The sequence below is a fragment of the Cydia fagiglandana genome, chromosome 1 (genome assembly GCF_963556715.1).
Source record: "Cydia fagiglandana chromosome 1, ilCydFagi1.1, whole genome shotgun sequence".
NCBI lineage: Eukaryota > Metazoa > Arthropoda > Insecta > Lepidoptera > Tortricidae > Cydia > Cydia fagiglandana.
The window spans coordinates 22779929-22801165 of NC_085932.1; the positions used below are offsets into that span (position 1 = coordinate 22779929).

Consider the following 21237-nt stretch of genomic DNA (forward strand, 5'->3'; position numbering starts at 1 on the left):
ACAAACTTACCCTATGTATCTGCTCAATCTGATTCTCCTCAAACTCCCTCCTCAAAGGCTTGGCTAGCGTCTCATAGCTCTTTATACTCGCGTGTTTGAGCCCGTTGAGCGTGTTACACGGTCTCCTGGCGTCGCTGGACATGTTGGTGAACATGTAGAGATGGTGGGACTCCACATGGGGCAGGGTGGTGAGGGGGGAGTTGGAGGGCCAGCGCGCTTGCACGATGCATTGCATCAGCATCTGGCACGAGAGGCAGGCGGACAGCCAGCCGTTTTCGGCGGACGTGTCTATCATTGCCTGGAATTATAGAACAGTAGCATGTGTAAATGATTTTGAGATTGTAACCCCCTTATTCATAAACTTTTACTAATGTTGACAAGCCGATAATAATCGTTTGGCCCTTTTCATCATATTTATACGTCGGAAAGGGACAAACGATTATTATCGGCTTGTCAACTTTAGTAAACGTTTATGAATAAGGAGGTAAGACGTTAATGGATAGCCAAACGTCAAAAACTTAAATACTGAATTTCAAAAGCTATAATTGTTGACGAATAACTATTAATGTGTTTTAATATCTGAAGCTTTAGGCTGTTAAATTTTATTTTAATTGCCCATCGCTTAGTTAGAAGTACATTCTGCGATCCGAGAATTAATAAAAATACCAAACCTAGGTAGCTAATCACTGATTTGCTGGTTGTAGTATGACCAACCTGTAAGATCCTTATAGTCTGGTCGAGCACAGACTTGGTGTCGGTGAGATAGTCGGTGTTGGGCAGCGTGAGGCGCGACATGTGCGCCTGCAGCAGCAGGAACGCCTTCACGTTGGACGAGTCGAGGGACAGCGGGTCCACCGGCAGCCGGCACTGCTGCGACAGCTCGCTGGAAATTACGCTCTTATTGTAATTAGGGTTAGAGCCCTCCCCCCCCCTCCTTGTCATACCTAGGTGGTCACATTTAGCAACCCCCTCCTCCGGCTAATAAAAACTAGCCTGTTTAGTTCAATAAAAACAATTTTGGGTACAAGTGAAGTTAAAGTGACGTCACAAAGTTTGTGACTCCCTCTTCCCCCGTGCCACAACATGTCACATTTTCTGGAGTCCTTCCCTCCCCCTAAACGTTTAACGTAATTAATTGATGACTCCCTATGATAACCGTCGAACCTTCGCCTAGATTATTTTTAGCAACTTACCCGTTAAGGACATCTTCGTTATGTCTCACAGGTAGCGTGGCGTACTCCTCGCAGTCGCTGAGAACGCGCAGTAACATGTCAAAGTCCAAGTCGCCGTGTAGTGATTGGCTGAAGTGAGCCATCGTTTTGTGGGACAAGTAATAGTATGAGGCGATACGGCCCATCCATGTTGTGTGGAGTGTACGTTGGTCCTGTAATAAAATAATAAATACTTACAGCTGCAAATACATACTTATACTCTGGCCATCTGTAGATTCGAGACAGTAGAAATTAGTGACACCCTAAGCAAAAATATATCTTCAGCTACTTTCTATTGAAATATTTAAAATTCCGAATAGATTCAATTTTTTTACTGTCTATGCACCCATCACGTTTTTTTATGTGTGTGTACACCTCCTTATACAACTCCTTATATGTGTTTTGTAGTTCTCTTTTGCTCAGATTCTAATAAAATATTTTTGGTTATTCCGAATTTTCTTTGATAGTATGAAATTTGAATTGTTTCTAGCAATATCATGCTGATTTTGCTGCAGAGTTCATTCAAATTTAGATAATATCCTAAATCCTATTATTTGACTGGTATCTTCTTAGGAACGAATATATGTATTACGGCTACGCAGTTCGAAGCGAAGAACCAGTGGTAAGAAGGCGCTACTTAGTTCGTACTTCGTACCTCTTCGATCTCCACACAGTTGGCACTGCTGAGGGCGTCAAGAGAGGTCTGCACCAGATTCGACAGATAGTAGTTGATATCCTGGGGCTCTAAGCTCTCCAAGTTGTAGTACGATGGGTTCTTGAGCAGGCGACGGAAGAAATACGTCCATGTCAGGTAGTCGAGGATATCCTGCTTTGACTGTACAGTACCTAGAAGTAAAAACGAAATTAAATTACATTTCAAAATAGGCAGTTAGGGTGAAATTCCATCTGTCCAATATATTGGTCCATAGACATTGCGTTTCACTCTCTCATTAAGCAAAATGTTAGATTATACTAGAGATGCAACAGATAGTTGTTTGGCCGGATATCGGATATTACATATGGGGTTTTCAGGTGCGCATTGTACAGGGTTTAAGCTGTTTCCGAGTGAACGTTCGCGTGGACTCATTTCTAGGTTCGAAATGAGTGCGCGTGCAAGTCAGTAGAATGTTTAAATTGTTTTAAAATAATAAACGAGTACGATTATGAACGTGTCTTAGATCCAATTTGTTTACTCCGAAATTAAGTAATGTTACTATCCAGTATCCGGCCGGATATTAAAATAATTGCCGGATAGGCCGCATACCGGATAGTAACCGAATATCCGGTGCATCTCTACTAAATACACATTGGACAAAGAAACTGGAACCACCCTTAAGCAGACAGCTTGTCTACCACACAAAGGAGAGCCCTGTTACGAGTGTTACGTACCAGCTACGATCTCGGCGTTGAGATGGTCGGCGAGCACCTCGAGCAGGCTGGACTCGACGGGGAACGGCTCGTACAGGAACTTCTTGTAGAAGTTCTTCTTCTGGTCGTGAACGAGCACCACTGCGACACCTTCGTTGTCATACTGTCAGATATAAACACACGGTTACTTGATATTAGTAATATGAAAATTGCAAGTGCTGGTTAGGCTTGTGCCTGCTCCGTCACCACAGAGAGCGCTCCGCTCTCGGTCAATCGGTCAAACGAACTAGTTCGGTCTTTTAGTTCCTTTAGTTGAGTTCGGTTATTGAAAGCCGGGAATGAATAGGAGTCGATTTTTCATTGGTTTCTTTCCAATCTTTGGTAACTAAATACAATTCAACTTGTACGATGCGATGTTAAACATTAAAACACCTTAACACAATAAAAAAAATCAAATATATCGAAAAATATTTGATATATATTTTACGGGCTTAGGAGTGTCACGAGATGAAAGAACGACTTCTTAATTAGTATGGGTAGCACATCGTAACTGGTGAATTTCCAATATGACTTGGAACTCCGGTAGCCGTTTAAGAAGTATAACACTCTTACGGTAGATGTCGCTAAGGGTCCCCTTGACCTATAATATGGTGGAAAGATTTGCTGGCTAGGGATGAGGTCTTGGTGGCTCAGATGGCAGAGCGCTGGAGTATCGATCCAGAGGCCGTGAGTTCAAGTCTCACCCAAGACAGTAATTTTTCCACTTTTAAATTCTTTCATCTCGTTCACACTCGTGCCAGCGACATTGTCAACAGTTTCGTTCCATCCGTTTACCGTTTCACTCAGTCAAGCGATGTCCAATCCCACTGAACTAAAGGACCTAAAGACCGACCGACCGACCGAGCGTGCAAAAAGATTTAGTTCCTTTCGGTCCTTCACGGGATTTCATTCTTAACAGTTCTTAGTTCAGCACCGACTGAAGCCTAGTGCTGGTATATGCCTATATGGCCTAAAACACGGGCGAATAATCAAAACGTAGATTCTACTCCTCAAACAAAGGGGTTGAACAAATATTGTCTAGTTCAACGGTTCTCAAACTTTTTTGGTGACGGAACCCTTTCGGCAAGCGAAATATTTGACGGAACCCCAAATTAAAAATTTTCGTTCATCACTGTGGCCCAGATATACCTATAGAAGAGCTGGTTTTTTCTAATTATTACAAGTATATTTTCGCGGAACCCCAACAGAGGCTTTGCGGAACCCTAGGGTTCCGCGGAACAAACTTTGAGAATGGCTGGTCTAGTTTGAGGAGTAGAATCTACGTTTTAATTTTTCGCCCGTGTTTTAGGCCACACGTGGACGTCTTTATGGCTGAGATGATGATGATGATGATGATTTAGGCCATATGCTGTATAAATACCTGCGGGCGGCCGGCGCGGCCCATCATCTGCAGCACGTCCGTGATGGGCATGTCCACGTATCGCTTCTGCTTGCCGTCGAAGTACTCCGTGCCCTTGATCACCACAAGGTTCGCGGGGAAGTTCACGCCCCACGCCAGCGTGGCCGTGCAGATTGATAACTACCTGCGGGCGGCCGGCGCGGCCCATCATCTGCAGCACGTCCGTGATGGGCATGTCCACGTATCGCTTCTGCTTGCCGTCGAAGTACTCCGTGCCCTTGATCACCACAAGGTGCGCGGGGAAGTTCACGCCCCACGCCAGCGTGGCCGTGCAGATTGATAACTACCTGCGGGCGGCCGGCGCGGCCCATCATCTGCAGCACGTCCGTGATGGGCATGTCCACGTATCGCTTCTGCTTGCCGTCGAAGTACTCCGTGCCCTTGATCACCACAAGGTGCGCGGGGAAGTTCACGCCCCACGCCAGCGTGGCCGTGCAGATTGATAACTACCTGCGGGCGGCCGGCGCGGCCCATCATCTGCAGCACGTCCGTGATGGGCATGTCCACGTATCGCTTCTGCTTGCCGTCGAAGTACTCCGTGCCCTTGATCACCACAAGGTGCGCGGGGAAGTTCACGCCCCACGCCAGCGTTGCTGTGCAGATTAGGACCTGAAATATTTAAATGGGTCATTATTAAACAGTTGCGCGTTGGAGGGTCAGCAGTTTTGTGACCTGGCCCCGTTAGACAACATGCCAATCGCTATCGCTCCGTAGCGATCGAAACGCAATTGTCACTGTCACACTAACATGGAAGAGCGATAGAGAGACACAAAGAGATTCGATGGCGAAGCGCTAGCGATTGTCACCTTGGCTCGGCCGCCTGAATAACGAGAAACGATTATTTCCATGATTCTTTGTTGCTGTCATCATGCCAATTTAAACTTTATATGAACACTTCTGGCTAAAAACACACAGTTCATGTATGCTATGCTACCTATATCGAAGCGGGAACGTGGGTTATTTCTACCCAGAGTCACGAGGACTATTATCGATTTAAAAATAAATAAAATGTGATAAAAAAAAATGTTAGCAAGTATGTACATACATTTTGTATGGACCGTTACAAAACTGACACCAAAAATTTATATGAGAAACAGTGATCATTTTTTAGGGTTCCGTACCCAAAAGGTAAAACGGGACCCTATTACTAAGACTTCGCTGTCCGTCCGTCCGTCCGTCTGTCTGTCACCAGGCTGTATCTCACGAACCGTGATAGCTAGACAGTTGAAATTTTCACAGATGATGTATTTCTGTTGCCGAATAAACTAACTAAACAGAATAAAATAAAGATTTAAGTGGGGCGGGGCTCCCATACAGCAAACGTGATTTTTGACTAAAGTTAAGCAACGTCGGGCGTGGTCAGTACTTGGATGGGTGACCGTTTTCTTTTTGCATTTTTTTCCGTTTTTTTTTTTGCTTTATGGTACGGAACCCTTCGTGCGTGAGTCCGACTTGCACTTGCCCGGTTTTTACTTTTAATTTCAGAAAACGTGTAACGTGATTGAGTATTTCCAGTGCGTACCGAAATTATAAAAGACGAGTAGTACAGTCGCCACAAACCTGAATCTTCTGATTGATAAACAATTCCTCAACAGTATTTCTATCTCTCTCGTGCAAGCCCGCATGATGGATGCCGATACCGAACGCCAGGGTCAACTTGAGGTTGGACTCCCGGATGTTCGACAGGATCTGCTCCATTTCTGACTCTTGCATGTGCAGCCATTGTTTTGGGTTGTCTTCGGCCGCGAGGTACGCGATTAGATCTAATGCTGTTAACCTGGTAATAGAAAAATGTATTTTGGTGTGGATTTTTTGGCATTTTAATGTAAAATTTACATTACAAGACAAATTGGTTATATTTTCAAAACAGGCACGACAAGAATGTATGTCTCGCAGTGGGACACCGGCAGACGAGCCGATATTCCGACCTGGCAGGAGCGGGAGAACGGCATACTTAGTACAAAATGGCGTCTGATACATGAAGGGTTATCACAACACTGGCAATCATCATTGGCTCTTTCGTCTATTGCAGAAGATTCATGGTGAAATTTCGGGGAGATGCCGTTTTCGGTAGCTAAATAAAAATATGCGAGAGGAAATTTTGTCTACTGCAGCCTTGAGAAGAGAAATTTGTCTAGTTAATCTAGTTAATAAGTATAAAAAAAATATTTGCACAGACAGTTGTTGACCACCCCTAGCACAAGTGTGCCACGTGCGAGATTTAGTCCTCTATTATGTGTATTTGCTCCCAGATAGAAACAAAGAGTTACCATGGCTATCTACAGCTAGAGACAAAGCGAGGGGTGAGCGGTCAAACCGGATAAGTCGAGATAATATTTTTTCATTCAAATAAGAACTCCACGCAGGTGTATATAGTTCTAATTTGAATAAAAAAATATCTCGACTTATCGGGTTTGACCGCGCAACCCTCGATTAAGATGGGACGTTACAAATGAGTCGTACCTGGTCTGTCTCCGGCTGGAGACGAAGACGAGCGCGGGCGCGGCGGGCGAGTGCTGGCGGATGGCCTGGAACGTGGGCTTGTTCATGGTCATCATGCGCGGGCAGTAGTGGCGCCCTGGGTGCCCTGATATATGCACCTGCTCACACAAAAATCATTGTTATCCTCTCTGCTCAAAGACTACTTTAATTGTTACTCGGCAGTTCGTATGATTAGCGAGACGACCAACGAACGCGAGTGTGCGAATGCAGAGAACCGACCTAATCGCTTTTCACCGCGACATTTTAGACATTTATCTGAGCCAAATATAACTACGAATTTAATATCCTGTCACTATCACTCAGCTTAACATACTCCCATAATCTTCACCAGTAAATATGTATAGTGACCCATTGAATAAGGTATACTTGTGGTGGAGTCACTTAGTTCTGTTGGCCAGGCTTTTGCCATATTAACTTTTTCTAATACTTTGATCTTTTGACAACCAAATATGTAAAAAAAACTAGGCATCATTTCACACGAGAATTCGAATATTACCTCCAAAGGCACCGGTCGCACCGAAGGCCTAAAGTTGTACAGTCCCATTTCACCAATGTTCAACCAATTCGCCAAGTCTTTAGCGTTCGCGAGTGCAGTTGATAAACCTATAATCCGCAGCCTTCTTGACGTATGAGATTCAATAAAGTTTGTTCTGAAACAATAAAATAATTTTTGTAGGGGAAGGTAAAACAATATGCAACAGCTGATCAGATATAATCTTAACCTATTCAGCGCTATTACGAGTAATACACCGACTTTTCGCTACATACCAAAAAACCCATGGCTTAGCGGTGAATGTGTTAAAATGTAACCTCCATCAAATTCTGGCGTTATAGACAAAACAATCTTGTATTTCGTAATTAAGTTCCACTGCTGGATGCTTTGTGTCAAAGAAAATTATACCATAACACTAAGACTATTAGTCTCTCTTACCTTGACACTATAACTTCCAACACCGGCCCCCTGTCCTCGCCCAAGAGGTGTATTTCGTCGATGACTATAAGCGCCACATCTCGCACGTAGTTCCTGGTCTGCCATGAGCGACTGATGCCGTCCCATTTCTCGGGCGTGGTCACTATCACGTGGGAGCTCCGGATAGCCCGGATATCCGGGGACACGTCACCTAGGAATTGTATATCATTTATGGTCTGGCAAACCAATTTTGACAGTAGAATGATGCAGCAAATTTAAAAAAACGTCGGCGCGAAAGCACGATTTATTTTCCATACCAATTTTAAATTTTTCGCCTTATTCTACTGACAAATTTGTTTGCCAGACTATAAACGTCGGAGAGAACAAATACAGTCGTCTATAATGGCACTCTAGGAAAAACGTCAAACTAATATTTTCTCTCTTCTATCTCAATGCTAATATTTTATTCCGGGAAAATGAAACCATATAGTAAGTAAAAGCAGTAATTTGTAAGAGTATTATTCATTAACCTGTCAACTCGACGACTTTCTTGCCCATTTTCTCTTCCAGTCTTATTTTCCAATCTTTGATGCGCTCCTTCACAAGAGCTTTTAGAGGTGCAATGTAAACTACCTGAAAAGAAAATAAGAAAATTCACTTACATATTTCATAAGGTGGTGGTACTAGTGTTGGACATGCTAATGCCCAATAGATGACACCCTGCTGTCACCTCTATTGACAATGACTTAAGTTTCAAGATGACATGTACTGGGACCACGTCGAGCACCAGTACTACCACCTTACAGATGTTTTAAAAATTAACCTTGTTGGACATTTTTGAGAAAATATTGTTTTACCCCCTCTTCCATTCATTATGCTGGTAATATTACCTTACACCCAGGATATTGGTTGAACACCCTAAACATGGCCACTTCAGCGACGATGGTCTTGCCGGAGCCGGTGGGCGCTCCGAGCAGCACGTTGTTGTCCGTGCGGTACAGGCAGTGGAAGATCTGCGTCTGGATGGGGTTGAAGTGGCTGAAGTTGTACAGCATCTCGTACGACGGGTAAGTGAGTCCTACCTTACACCCGGGGTATTGGTTGAACACCCTAAACATGGCCACTTCAGCGACGATGGTCTTGCCGGAGCCGGTGGGCGCTCCGAGCAGCACGTTGTTGTCCGTGCGGTACAGGCAGTGGAAGATCTGCGTCTGGATGGGGTTGAAGTGGCTGAAGATGTACAGCATCTCGTACGACGGGTAAGTGAGTCCTACCTTACACCCGGGGTATTGGTTGAACACCCTAAACATGGCCACTTCAGCGACGATGGTCTTGCCGGAGCCGGTGGGCGCTCCGAGCAGCACGTTGTTGTCCGTGTGGTACAGGCAGTGGAAGATCTGCGTCTGGATGGGGTTGAAGTGGCTGAAGTTGTACAGCATCTCGTACGACGGGTAAGTGAGTCCTACCTTACACCCGGGGTATTGGTTGAACACCCTAAACATGGCCACTTCAGCGACGATGGTCTTGCCGGAGCCGGTGGGCGCTCCGAGCAGCACGTTGTTGTCCGTGCGGTACAGGCAGTGGAAGATCTGCGTCTGGATGGGGTTGAAGTGGCTGAAGTTGTACAGCATCTCGTGCGACGGATAAGTTAATCCTACCTTACACCCGGGGTATTGGTTGAACACCCTGAACATGGCCACTTCAGCGACGATGGTCTTGCCGGAGCCGGTGGGCGCTCCGAGCAGCACGTTGTTGTCCGTGTGGTACAGGCAGTGGAAGATCTGCGTCTGGATGGGGTTGAAGTGGCTGAAGTTGTACAGCATCTCGTGCGACGGGTAAGTTAATCCTACCTTACACCCGGGGTATTGGTTGAACACCCTGAACATGGCCACTTCAGCGACGATGGTCTTGCCGGAGCCGGTGGGCGCTCCGAGCAGCACGTTGTTGTCCGTGTGGTACAGGCAGTGGAAGATCTGCGTCTGGATGGGGTTGAAGTGGCTGAAGTTGTACAGCATCTCGTACGACGGGTTGTTGAGCGCCGTCACTGGGAGCGGCTGGAGCTCTAATAAGTCTGTAAAAATACAGTTTTGTACTATAATATTAATAATAAATTTATTAATTAATGATCTCAACCGACGATATATACTGAGCTTATTAATTGGTACTCTAAAGCGCTTTAAGTGTTTAGGAGCAGTATTAATTTACAGAGCAGTAAACAGACTCCCGCCGAGGGTCCCGAGTCTCTTAAGTGGTTCGGTAACTTATCGGGTAGAGGACTTCCTTTGCGAATTAGAGGTGGTTTCTCTTTATAAGTGCATTATAATTGTAATATGGCATTATTAAATATTTTTTTTATCGTTCCTTCATATGATCTTTGACATTTTTCTTTCGATGCGTTTAGCAAAAATACAATTTTAAGTAGGAAAGTAATTGAAACTTTTCACAATGACGGAACCAAAATTGTATGTAAGTATGCATTTGTTGAACGAGTGTATGTATGTATGTATGCATATATAAGACACCGTAAGATTGTGAACCCGTTAGTTTATAATCCAACGTAGGTTAGGTTAGATTGTAATCTCCCTACCGTCAGTTTATAATTTAACTAGCGAGATTATAAACTGACGAGTGTTTACAATTTTATGCTTTAAAATAAACTAAACTGTTATAATTTAATAAACTAAATATTTATATCTAAAGAAAACAAATAATTTGAGCAATATGCAGGATCATAACCGATTAAATTAAATTTAATTAACGGCAATATTATAAGCGACAACGGTGATATGGAACCGATTCAATAACACGTAACTCGTGTATTAGTTTAGTCACACCTCGGTCACATTCGATCTGCACGTACCTGTGTGCGGCGGATGCGTTTCAGGCAGAATCAGATGCTGGAATGTCAAGGGCAACACGCTTTCAGAACCCAGCCATCTAAAAAAATAAAAATAAAGGCATTAGCAGGCGTGTCTCGCTGTCTCACCCCGCGATTTCGTCGCTTTGCTACAGGTAGCTAAAAGTGTACCCGTTCGACATAAGCCGCGCGTGGCGCTGTCGCCACCTAGCGGCCATATCTGTCCTGATCGTAACAGACGCGTTTTGTTAGAGTGAGTATTCTGTACCTAGTACTATTATTTATTCTGTGGCATTAGTGAATAGAATAAGGCGTTACTTTGCGGAAATCAATTCTAATTGGAACCAAAATTTTTACTTTGCTAATCAGCGAAAAGATAACGTGCTAGTCAATCAATGCTAAGTAAGATCAGTAGTCTTCTTCCTCGCGTTGTCCGGGCATTTTGCCACGGCTCATGGGAGCCTGGGGTCTGCTAGGCAACTAATCCCAAGAATTGGCGTGGCGTTGGTGTTTAGTAGATTGTTAACCAAGGGTTGAAAGGCAGCCATTTCTGTCGAGGTAGTTTGGCGCTCGAACGCAGTGAGAGCGCCAATAGTCCGAGACAGAAATGGTGCGTTTCACCCGAGTTAAACACTCTACTTTTCATATCGAATGCGAGGAAACCAAACAAGACAAGGCAATTTCGCAAAATCAGTAATGGAAGTACCTAATAGATCTACGGCCATGATTTATTTTCCTTAGGACTTACTTGCAATCGGAGACTTTCATGTGTGAAGATTAATAACCCCTATCGAAAATCATTTAGATTGCAATATTTACAAAAACACTCATTTTTTAACAAACTGCAGTAATATTAAAATTATTTCTTTATTATAGTATGAAAATCAGCGGGATTGCCTCTTACTTTTTAATTTTATACTTTTTCGTTCTGAAAGCCGCAACAGACTACCGGACCGCACCGCGACCTTGGTGCGCCGCACCACGTAATAACATAATAAAAGTATATTAAATAACAATTTAATTAATAATATAAGTAATTTTTATCTTGTATTTTATTTTATTTATATGAATATAGTGCTAAATAACATTAAAAATCAATTTAATATCGTACAAACGTTTAACTGTGGCTGTATGAGATTCTGCGTTTGCTCATTTACGCAAGTGTAAGGTTTAAAAAAAATATTTTTGGTGTATTCCTTTTGGTTCCCGCCTTATGAAATCGAGTTAATAGAATTCAACGAAAGAAATCAAGAATTATTAGTTTTTAACAATTCACTTACATATTTTTTTATAAAAAAAGGATCAACGTGGGATTAGTAAAATTAAACAATTACCAATTGTTCCAGGCGAGGAAATAAAGACACTATTTTCCATTTTGTTTCCACCCAGTTGTTCGTGGGACGGGGACGTAGAGGAGTACACCATTTTTCTGCACTAGAGCATAAACGTATCACTTTCTGCGCACCTTTTAGAACAACAACGTTCCACTTTCAGAGCATGAGATATGAAAAATTTATTTTTATACGTCATTTTCAATTAGTTTATATATTCGTGTGTAGGTATCTATACAGTCATCGCAGTCGATGTAGGCTGTAGACTACTTCCCCAAAATACCTACTTTAGTCGCTGCAACTATCATCTGCAAAGATGCTGTGGCCAATAGGGTGATTCACTTTTGTATGGAGAAAAAAAAGTTGTGATATTTTTCCTGACTTTGCTCACCAATGGAGTCTCCCCACACTAAAAACTATCTATTTAAATTTTCAAGCGAATCGAATAACGTTTAGAGGTTGCACAAGTTGAAAAGGTAGAGTGAGAACCCCATACATTGCGTGAAAATGAACTATGTTGTAAAATGACAAAATATACTGATCTGATACTGAAATCGAATGAGAAAACTGAATTTTGCATCTAAAACACGATAAAAGCACTTTCCCTTTGGAAACAGGTGGAAAAACAGAAAAATCTTAATTAAAACATTTATGGAGTAACCAAAATCCAAGTTTACTACTAATTTTAAAATTTATTAATATATACATAGAAGGTTCAGTATCACACTACTCTTCGCTTTGATGGTAGCCGCTTAGACCATTTTCTACCCTCCAATGTAGTCGTTGGTTATTTGAAAAATCTGTTGATGTTGTGCAACCTCTAAATGTTGAGCGATTTTCATTTTTTTTAACGTATAATATTTTTTTATCAGTTAGAACAAGAATTCGAGCAAAGTCAGGTGAAAATCAAAAATTCGGAAAAATTAAACACCCTAGTGGCCAATGATGATGATGATGAGGTATATTACACGATGTCACGATAATTACCTCACCAATATTCAATACTTATTGTACATACTTGATATCCATAAAGTTGAGTTGACGTCCGTCTTAAGTTTTTAATTTAGTAATAGCTAATAAGCTTTATAATATTGTAAAATAAATTAGTGAAAATCGACTCTTACCTTTCAGATGTTGCTCTGATGTAATATTGCGGGGGCAGAGGTTCTGTTATTGGTATCGTTATTATGAGTTCTTGTGGTTCATTTGTTATTACCTAAAATATGACAGAATAATAGTTATTTGTTTTACAAGGGGGCAAAGTTGTTGTTTAACCGCTCGTGCTAATATTGATACCCGAGCAACCGAAAGATTCCAAAATTGAACCACGAACGTAGCGAGTGGTTCGAAAAAGGGAATCTTGAGCGTTGCGAGGGTTTCAAAGCACGAGGGTTAAACAAAATTTGCCCCCGAGTGAAACACAAAATTTTTCACCACACCAACCCGAAGCAAATATTAAATGTAAACTATCAAACAAAATCAAACCAAATCAAATTCAAATGAATGATATTAAATATTTATCATCCAAAATCATCATTTAAAAGACAATTCTACCAGCAAACATAAGAAAACAACTCAAAATTTGCATTTGATTACTTTGCCTCACATGTGGATAAAATGCAACTTTGCTATTCGTTTTTGAAGTGCAAAGTAATTCTTTCCGAGCTGGTGTGGTGAAAATAATCATTAATCATTAGTAACGCAACACGACGCAGCGATATAATATTTCTAATAAAACTTGCGCTGTACAATGGAGAAGGCATTGAAACCCAGAGGCCATACATAGCTCGAAAGCTGATCGATGGCTCGAGTAAGCAAAAACAGCTATAAGTGTAAGTTTTACGTAGTTTTCGTCCAAGGAAAGATGGGCGAAAGCCGAATGTGCCGTTTCGTGAGACATGACTAACACTTGATACAAAAGGTCCTAAATATTGCAGAGGAAAGTGTCATCACAGGACGCCCACTTATGGAGGGCACTAGCCCTAAGAACGCAAAATAGGTAGGATTGGCCCAAAATTATAGGACAGGATTGATTTGGGAACAATGCTAAGCGATTATGACCAAATTCAGAACCGGTATCATGGGCGCGGTGGTGGCCGAGTGGATATGACGCCCGACTTTCAATCCGGAGGTCGCGGGTTCAAATCCTGGCTCGTACCAATGAGTTTTTGGGAACTTATGTACGAAATATCATTTGATATTTACCACTAGCTTTTCGGTGAAGGAAAACATCGTGAGGAAACCTGCATACATCTGCGAAGAAATTCAAAGGTGTATGTGAAGTGCTCAATCCGCATTGGGCTAGCGTGGGGACTATAGCCCAAACCCTCTCGTGCTTGAGAGGAGGCCTGTGCCCAGCAGTGGGACGTATATAGGCTAAATTATTATCATGGGCGCATTTTTATTACCTGTCATGCCATGCGTCACTTTCGCACTTACATTTTTGTTAGACCGTGACAGGCATGGTGCAAATGATAAAGAGCCGACCATCTTAGCCCTACAGGGATCTTCATGATTATAAATGTTTCTTAGAATTATACGGCTAATCAATTACAATACAACAACATCATTTATTGCTATTAAGTACTCGACAATCCACCATACTATTTCCGTTTAACGACGTAATACAATGAATGTAGAATTAAAATACTCTACACGACTCATAAAACGTTACTATAGTGTATACTTGATGATTTCATTGAATACTTCAAGGAAGATAGACCGGATTTTTTAAATGATCGCTTGTTTACATGACAATATGAGAGGATATTAAAATGCATTTTTAGTGCATAAATAAAAGTAATAAAGATATACTCACTTGTTTCTTCGTGATGAGGAAAAACTCATTGTAATACATAATGTCATTGTCGGGGTCCTCCACCCATATCCAGAATGCTTCGGGCGCTTTCCCGTGATATTTATCGTTCCATCTGAAAACACAGCATTAATCATTCTTCCTTCAGTTACCTCAGAGTCACCCCTCATATTGACAAAAAAAAAAATAGATATGTTTTTCGCGCTCCCGTATCATCTTGCTACATCGGCGGACCTAATAAGGTTGTGAAACTTGTGAATTCCTCCTGGAATAGGCAAAAGGTTGCGAAAGCGGCTTCATCTGATCTTAAAACTCAGAGGGAAACTAAGCCTTATTCAGCTTTGCCAAATGACGGGTAATTTGTCTATTAAGGTTACGATTTTAGTTACGTCCAAATCAAACGACCGATCAAAAACTGCAATGTAATGAAACTCGCATACGAGTTCTCGCATCGTCTAAATGAGCCCTAAGGGTGGTATTCCATCTGTCCAATGGCATTACGTCTCACTCTCTCATTAAGCAAAATGTGAGACGCAATTTACATTGAACAAAGAAGTTGCATAGGTGGAATACCACTCTTAGTGCCACTTGCATCACCCCACTAACCCGCGGGTAACCGGTTAAAACCGGAGTTACCATAGTTACCAGTACAATTTGACACTTGGTTAACGGTTTAACGGGTTAACTCCGGGTTACGGGGATGGTGCAAGTGGCCCTTACCAAGTAACTTTATAAGGCTCACTTGAAATTAGGTGTGATGGTGAGTCGTATCCGCAGCACGGTTCTCGTTATGGGGTGCAGGCTGGCTTCCATCTCCAGTAGAGGGAATTCGTCGGCGCACTTCTTTAGGTGCCGGGCTGCTTTTGGGTTTCTTATAAGATCACCTAGAAGTGAGAAATTATTCATGTTTATCTCAATGATATAATGAGAAACTTTTGAATTAAGTCTAGCTATATGCGCAAAGACCCATGTAGAGCCATTTTAGAATGTTTAGGTCTGTACAAGAGAACAAGTCCCATGTATGGCCACTTGGCCAGCCTAATGATCAGGTACGTATACGATGTGCTCGAGCACCTCGATAGGGAAGCAGCTATACCGCCTCATCATCATCACCATCATCATATCAGCCAGAGGACGTCCACTGTTGGACACAATCCTCCCCCAAAGAGTGCCACAACGACCAGTCTTGCGCCACCCGCAACCAGTGGACTCCCGCGACCTTTACTAGGTCATCCTAGAAATCCCACTACTGTAACTCGAGCGTATTAGCGATGTTGAATAGTATTTAATGTTATATAATAGTTGATGCTGATAAAGTTAATTGACAAGCTGTAAATCTCATTGCAACGAGATAAAGATTACCAAAGGTGTTGTTTCTGAGATAGACCGAAAATCTTACCAAGTTCTTTCCAATCCATATCCTGGATCTGATCCGGCTTGAGCATCGGGTACTCGATATGCTTGAGCACCTCGTTAGGGAAGCAGTTGAACTGCCGCATGTCGCTGTAGAAGTCCCACTGTTGCAGTTCCAGCATCTTCGCCATCTTTAGGTAAAATGCTACCAAACTACCAAAAAACTTACCAAGTTCTTTCCAATCCATATCCCGGATCTGATCCAGCTTAAGCATCGGGTACTCGATATGCTTGAGCACGTCGTTAGGGAAGCAGTTGAACTGCCGCATGTCGCTGTAGAAGTCCCACTGCTGCAGTTCGAGCATCTTCGCCATCTTTAGGTAAAATGCTACCAAACTACCAAAAAACTTACCAAGTTCTTTCCAATCCATATCCCGGATCTGATCCGGCTTGAGCATCGGGTACTCGATATGCTTGAGCACCTCGTTAGGGAAGCAGTTGAACTGCCGCATGTCGCTGTAGAAGTCCCACTGCTGCAGTTCGAGCATCTTCGCCATCTTGAGCTAAAATGCTACCAGACTACTAAACATCTTACCAAGTTCCTTCCAATTCATATCCCGGATCTGATCCGGTTTGAGCATCGGATACTCGATATGCTTGAGCACCTCGTTAGGGAAGCAGTTGAACTGCCGCATGTCATTGTAGAAGTCCCACTACTGCAGTTCCAGCATCTTCGCCATCTTTAGGTAAAATGCTACCAGACTACTAAAAATTTTACCAAGTTCTTTCCAATCCATATCCCGGATCTGATCCGGCTTGAGCATCGGGTACTCAATATGCTTGAGCACCTCGATAGGGAAGCAGTTGAACTGCCGCATGTCGCTGTAGAAGTCCCACTGCTGCAGTTCGAGCATCTTGGCCATCTTGAGGTAAAGCGCTGCCATGTACGCGTTGTTTTTGCGGAGCGTGATCTCGAACAGTGCGCGGATAATGCGCACCGCATTCTGGAAACATCGTAGATTTGGGAACGGAAATCTTTGTAATGGTTTCTAACCAATCTATGATTGTAAATATAATGGAAAGTCTGTTGGAATATACTCAAGAAGAAAACGAAACTCTAGTCAAAAAATAATATTTTCAATACTGCACTGAGGATATTTGAGGCAGTACATAAATCTCAATCAAGCGTCCACATGTACACAATTTAACAGATGGATCGGCAAGCCAATGTCCTTCAATTTTATTATTGCGTCCACGCCACAGCTAAATTGTCAATTTTATCAGATTGTGCGCGAAATGGTCTTACCTGGACTGGTCTTATCATAGTCTAATAAAACATGGTCTTCTCTTCCCAGAGTGACACAAGCCTACGTCACAATAACATTGCCACTTTATATAGCGCTATTGCATATTATTACTTGTTATATAGCGCTGTCGCATGACGATGTAGGCTTGTGTCAGTCACGTGGTCGGAAGAGAGTACCAGGCGGAGTATACTATTATACCATGGGTCTTTGTGTACAAAATGATAGACACAATCGATAGGTATACCTGGCTAATATAGTTCAAATCGGACTGTAGCGACGATCCGTTGACGCGGCCCCTTGACAAGTAAGTCTGCAGCAGGATGTTGATTTTCCAGTGAATGTCTTCGGGGGCGTCCTCTATACGTAACTCGCAATACTGGTCCTTTAGGTTCCAAAGTTCTGTGAGCTCTTCTTTACGCACCTATGAACATAATATTTTTTGTAAATCAATATAAGAGATAACCTGACACAATCTAACGAGTGAGGTTGCAGGTTTACCCAACGCAATTTCAGAGCCTTTATCCAGCTCGATGGACCAACAATGTTTTAATACAGATGTAGTGCATAATTGTTTCCATCGTATTTTCTCGAAAACATTCGTATTTATCATGCTGCTTCAGTCAACCTCAGTACTTTTTGTATCGAGACTGACTGAAATAGAACGTATGAACGTGTCTAGACATGTTCGTCCGTGAAAATACGATGGAAAATAATTATGCACTACATATGTACTTGCACCACGAACAGCTATCAGCCTATCACGCCGATACAGGACTGTGAAAAGTTCAATACAAGTTAAAATTTTAACAAACTACGATGACTTTGTTACACGGGTTGGTGCAACCGGCCTTTAAAGTGTTCTGATGATAATAGAAATTCTATATCTTCAAACACACGTCAGTCATACAGCTTGGCAAAAAAGAGTAGAGATTAAAAAGTGGCAACACTGTAGTGTCGTCCCGTTTTCTTCTGTATTTGGGTTGAAAGGGACGACACTATAGTGTTGCCACTTTTTTATTTCTACTCTTTTTTGCAAATCTGTACATGATGCGTTTTTTTTTTCTTATTATAATAGTCATTTGGCGGAAACCGGTTACTTACTTTGAGCTGTTGGAAATCCGAGCACCTTGTAAGCATCTCTAAAACGTAGCCCTGTGTCATGGATTTGCGAACCATAGAGTTGAACACTTCCATAGTTTCGCAGGTTATGTAGTAGTGGCTGGCGGTTCGGCCCAAATCTGTCAAAGGAGGGTTATCCTTTAATTACAGACATTTTAAACAAGTGCCTAAACAAAAAAGACAAATAAATTTTTAAATACATAAGTAGCACAATTCTAAGCAAGCATGAACAATAAGGGCGAAGTCTGTCTCACTCTTACATTTGCAGCCTTAGGGCGCAAGGTCATTGACATTGCCATGTTGTGCAGATTATGTATTCTCTGCAGGGAATCTCTCGATCTTACATGTAAGTATATGTTCATTAGTACCTATTTCCCAATTAAAGTAGTCAATCTGATCAATAGTACGGATAAACTCATTAATGAGAATTCATACCTGTAATGTTAAGATCGCCGGTCCGCTCGTTGTACCGTATCATGTGCGTTTTGTCGAGCGTCATGGCCGCCGCTGTGATAAGCTGCCTACGTTTAGTCTCCAACATTGGTTCTTCTTGAACGTCGCCATAGGTCAGGCCATATACCTATTGATTTAGAGCAAAATTACTTAAAAGTTAAACAAATAAATCTAAATAGTTTCTTGATACAATGAATCTTATTATTAAAACAAGGTTAAGTAAACTTATTCTAGTTAAACACTGATAGATGTTGTTGCAAGATATCGAAATTGCCCGTGACTGCCTCCTGCGCTACCTAAATGCATGCTACACTACAGTCTGCTACTAAGTAAACTACAATTTTTGTCTACTACGACACCAACTTTAAAATTACAATAATTATAGTTTATATTTATTTGCTTTTCGCGAATGCGGGAAACGTGATGAATCCTAGTTAGCTAGGTCTATCTCGTATTCGTAAACCCAACCTTTTAGTCAATTTCATCGAAGCTTTATTCGAAATCTGATTTATAAAATATGTATCGTTTAATAGTTTAGGCGATCTAGTATTATATACATCTTCTTAGTAGTTTGTGGTTACATACCTGTGGATTGATCCTCATGCGCACAAATAAGTACGTGTAACTCAACCATTCTACTGCTTCATCTATATTCGTGACAGTCCCTAACGCAACCTGCGAAGAAAATTTCAATAGGTATATATCTATTGAGATTATGCGTGCCAGATACGTATTGCAAGTTGCAACCCACGCACAGGTACGCAAGTGTTGTGACTTCTGTCATATAACTTCATATATTACAACCACCGAGTGCACGCACATTTCTACTTACTATATTGAAAATGACAATGGGCTAAGATGTGTCGTGTTTGCTGATTGCCTATGACATAATGTTCGATTAAATTTAGCTCTCGATATGTCATTTCGCTGGCCCAATATTACAGGGTTCTATGTTTCACTTTTATCGAAATGAAATTTGAATATTGTCATTAAGTGACATTAAGTTGGATTTCAACTATCTTGAAAATGTAACATAGAACCCTGTAATATTGGGCCAGCGATATGTCAAGGTTACTTATTATTATAATGGTCATATCTAAAGGTTAAACTTTTATTGCTACGAACTTACCTCAGCATTCAAGTTATCAGCCAACAAATTGATAAAGTTACTCTCAATCGGAAACTGATTGGTCATCGACTTGAGGTAATGCGTGAGCTTGTCGTGGGTGGTTATTATAATGCCCGTCCCAGACTTGTCGAACTGGGGCCGTCCGGCGCGCCCGAAGATTTGCAACACGTCCAGAATACTGAGGTCCACGAATGTGCCGTGACTCTGGTCGTAGATTTCCGTACCCTGCAGAAATCATGTTGTTATTAGTTACTGGTTATAGCTCACTCCGCGATTTCGTCACTTTGCTACAGGTAGCTAAAAGTACATCCGTTCCACACCAATTTTGGTGGCTAGCCATAAGCCGCGCGTGGCGGTGTCGCCACCTAGCGGCCATATCTGTCCTGATCGTAACAGACGCGTTTTGTTAGAGAGTGAGTCTTCTGTACCTAGTGCTATTATTTAGTCTGTGTTACTGGTCTAAATAGTATTGGTTAGTAATTGCAATTATTTAGAGTTGAGACTTGACGGATGGTTCTATCCGGTTTGATTTTTGCTATACCTATTTAATGTAAGTACCAACGGGTGGTATTCCGTCTGTCCAAATTCATTGTCCAATGTCACTGGGTCTCACTCTCTAATTAAGCAAAATGTGAGACAATATACATTATAACTTGTACTACTAAATTAGCTTGACTAGGAAATATTATCTCGGAGTAAAAATACGTACAGATTTTTTTTCCAACCCGTACCCGTTTTGAGAGGTGAATGTGTAAGCTGTACTGGATGCATAGCCAATATGCCAATCGTTTACGTTCCGTAGCGAACGAAACGCAACTGTCACTGTCACACTAATATAGAAGAGTGATAGAAAGACACAAAGCGTTTTGTTGTTGTAGCGCAAGCGATTGTCACCTTGGTTACAACTTTTACAATGGGACCAAATATCGATATGGTAATTGACGACGACGTGAATATACGATACACAATACAGTTCAGATGTAGGTACATGTTATTACCTTAGTTTTTTGTCCTTAATCAATTCGCCATGGAATAAACGACGCAGTACCATGATTGGAGTTCGTTTCGCGCTATGATGCGATTAGTTATACCGCTTAATTGCACTGAATGCTTACATAATATGTAATGAACACATTAATTGATAAAATAACCTGTTTCAACAACAGGTTATTTTATGTCATTTGTGTCCACCCAGGAGCAGTACCATCTTTACCATAAGGGCACACGGGGCCCGTGCCCTGGGCCCCCATCCTCACGGGGCCCCGAAGGACAGACAGTAACTAGTAGATTGTTAACCAAGGGTGGAAAGTGAACCATTTCACCCGAGATATTTTGGCGCTCGAACGAAGAGAGAGCGCCGATAGTTCGAGTGTGAGATGGTTACTTTTACCCGAGTTAAACACTCTACTTTTCATTGAATTTT

At 42.0% G+C, this 21237-nt stretch overlaps 1 protein-coding gene across 1 annotated transcript in view; it reads right to left on the reverse strand.

Annotated features, from left to right (window-relative positions):
- The window catches only part of LOC134666500 (activating signal cointegrator 1 complex subunit 3), a 46784-nt gene that overhangs the window by 1316 nt on the left and 24231 nt on the right, over positions 1 to 21237 (reverse strand). The window contains exons 15-36 of the mRNA XM_063523683.1: positions 19815 to 20039; positions 19271 to 19360; positions 18668 to 18812; positions 18215 to 18351; positions 17358 to 17534; positions 16585 to 16810; positions 15196 to 15337; positions 14457 to 14568; positions 12763 to 12854; positions 10311 to 10387; positions 9301 to 9521; positions 7981 to 8083; positions 7472 to 7661; positions 7037 to 7190; positions 6502 to 6638; positions 5599 to 5815; positions 4489 to 4647; positions 2601 to 2742; positions 1867 to 2057; positions 1194 to 1384; positions 715 to 883; positions 11 to 298 (exon numbers count right to left, since the gene is read on the reverse strand). Of these exons, the coding sequence (XP_063379753.1) occupies positions 11 to 298; positions 715 to 883; positions 1194 to 1384; positions 1867 to 2057; positions 2601 to 2742; positions 4489 to 4647; positions 5599 to 5815; positions 6502 to 6638; positions 7037 to 7190; positions 7472 to 7661; positions 7981 to 8083; positions 9301 to 9521; positions 10311 to 10387; positions 12763 to 12854; positions 14457 to 14568; positions 15196 to 15337; positions 16585 to 16810; positions 17358 to 17534; positions 18215 to 18351; positions 18668 to 18812; positions 19271 to 19360; positions 19815 to 20039 (3585 nt within the window). The remainder of the gene's footprint in view (positions 1 to 10; positions 299 to 714; positions 884 to 1193; positions 1385 to 1866; positions 2058 to 2600; positions 2743 to 4488; positions 4648 to 5598; positions 5816 to 6501; positions 6639 to 7036; positions 7191 to 7471; positions 7662 to 7980; positions 8084 to 9300; positions 9522 to 10310; positions 10388 to 12762; positions 12855 to 14456; positions 14569 to 15195; positions 15338 to 16584; positions 16811 to 17357; positions 17535 to 18214; positions 18352 to 18667; positions 18813 to 19270; positions 19361 to 19814; positions 20040 to 21237) is intronic.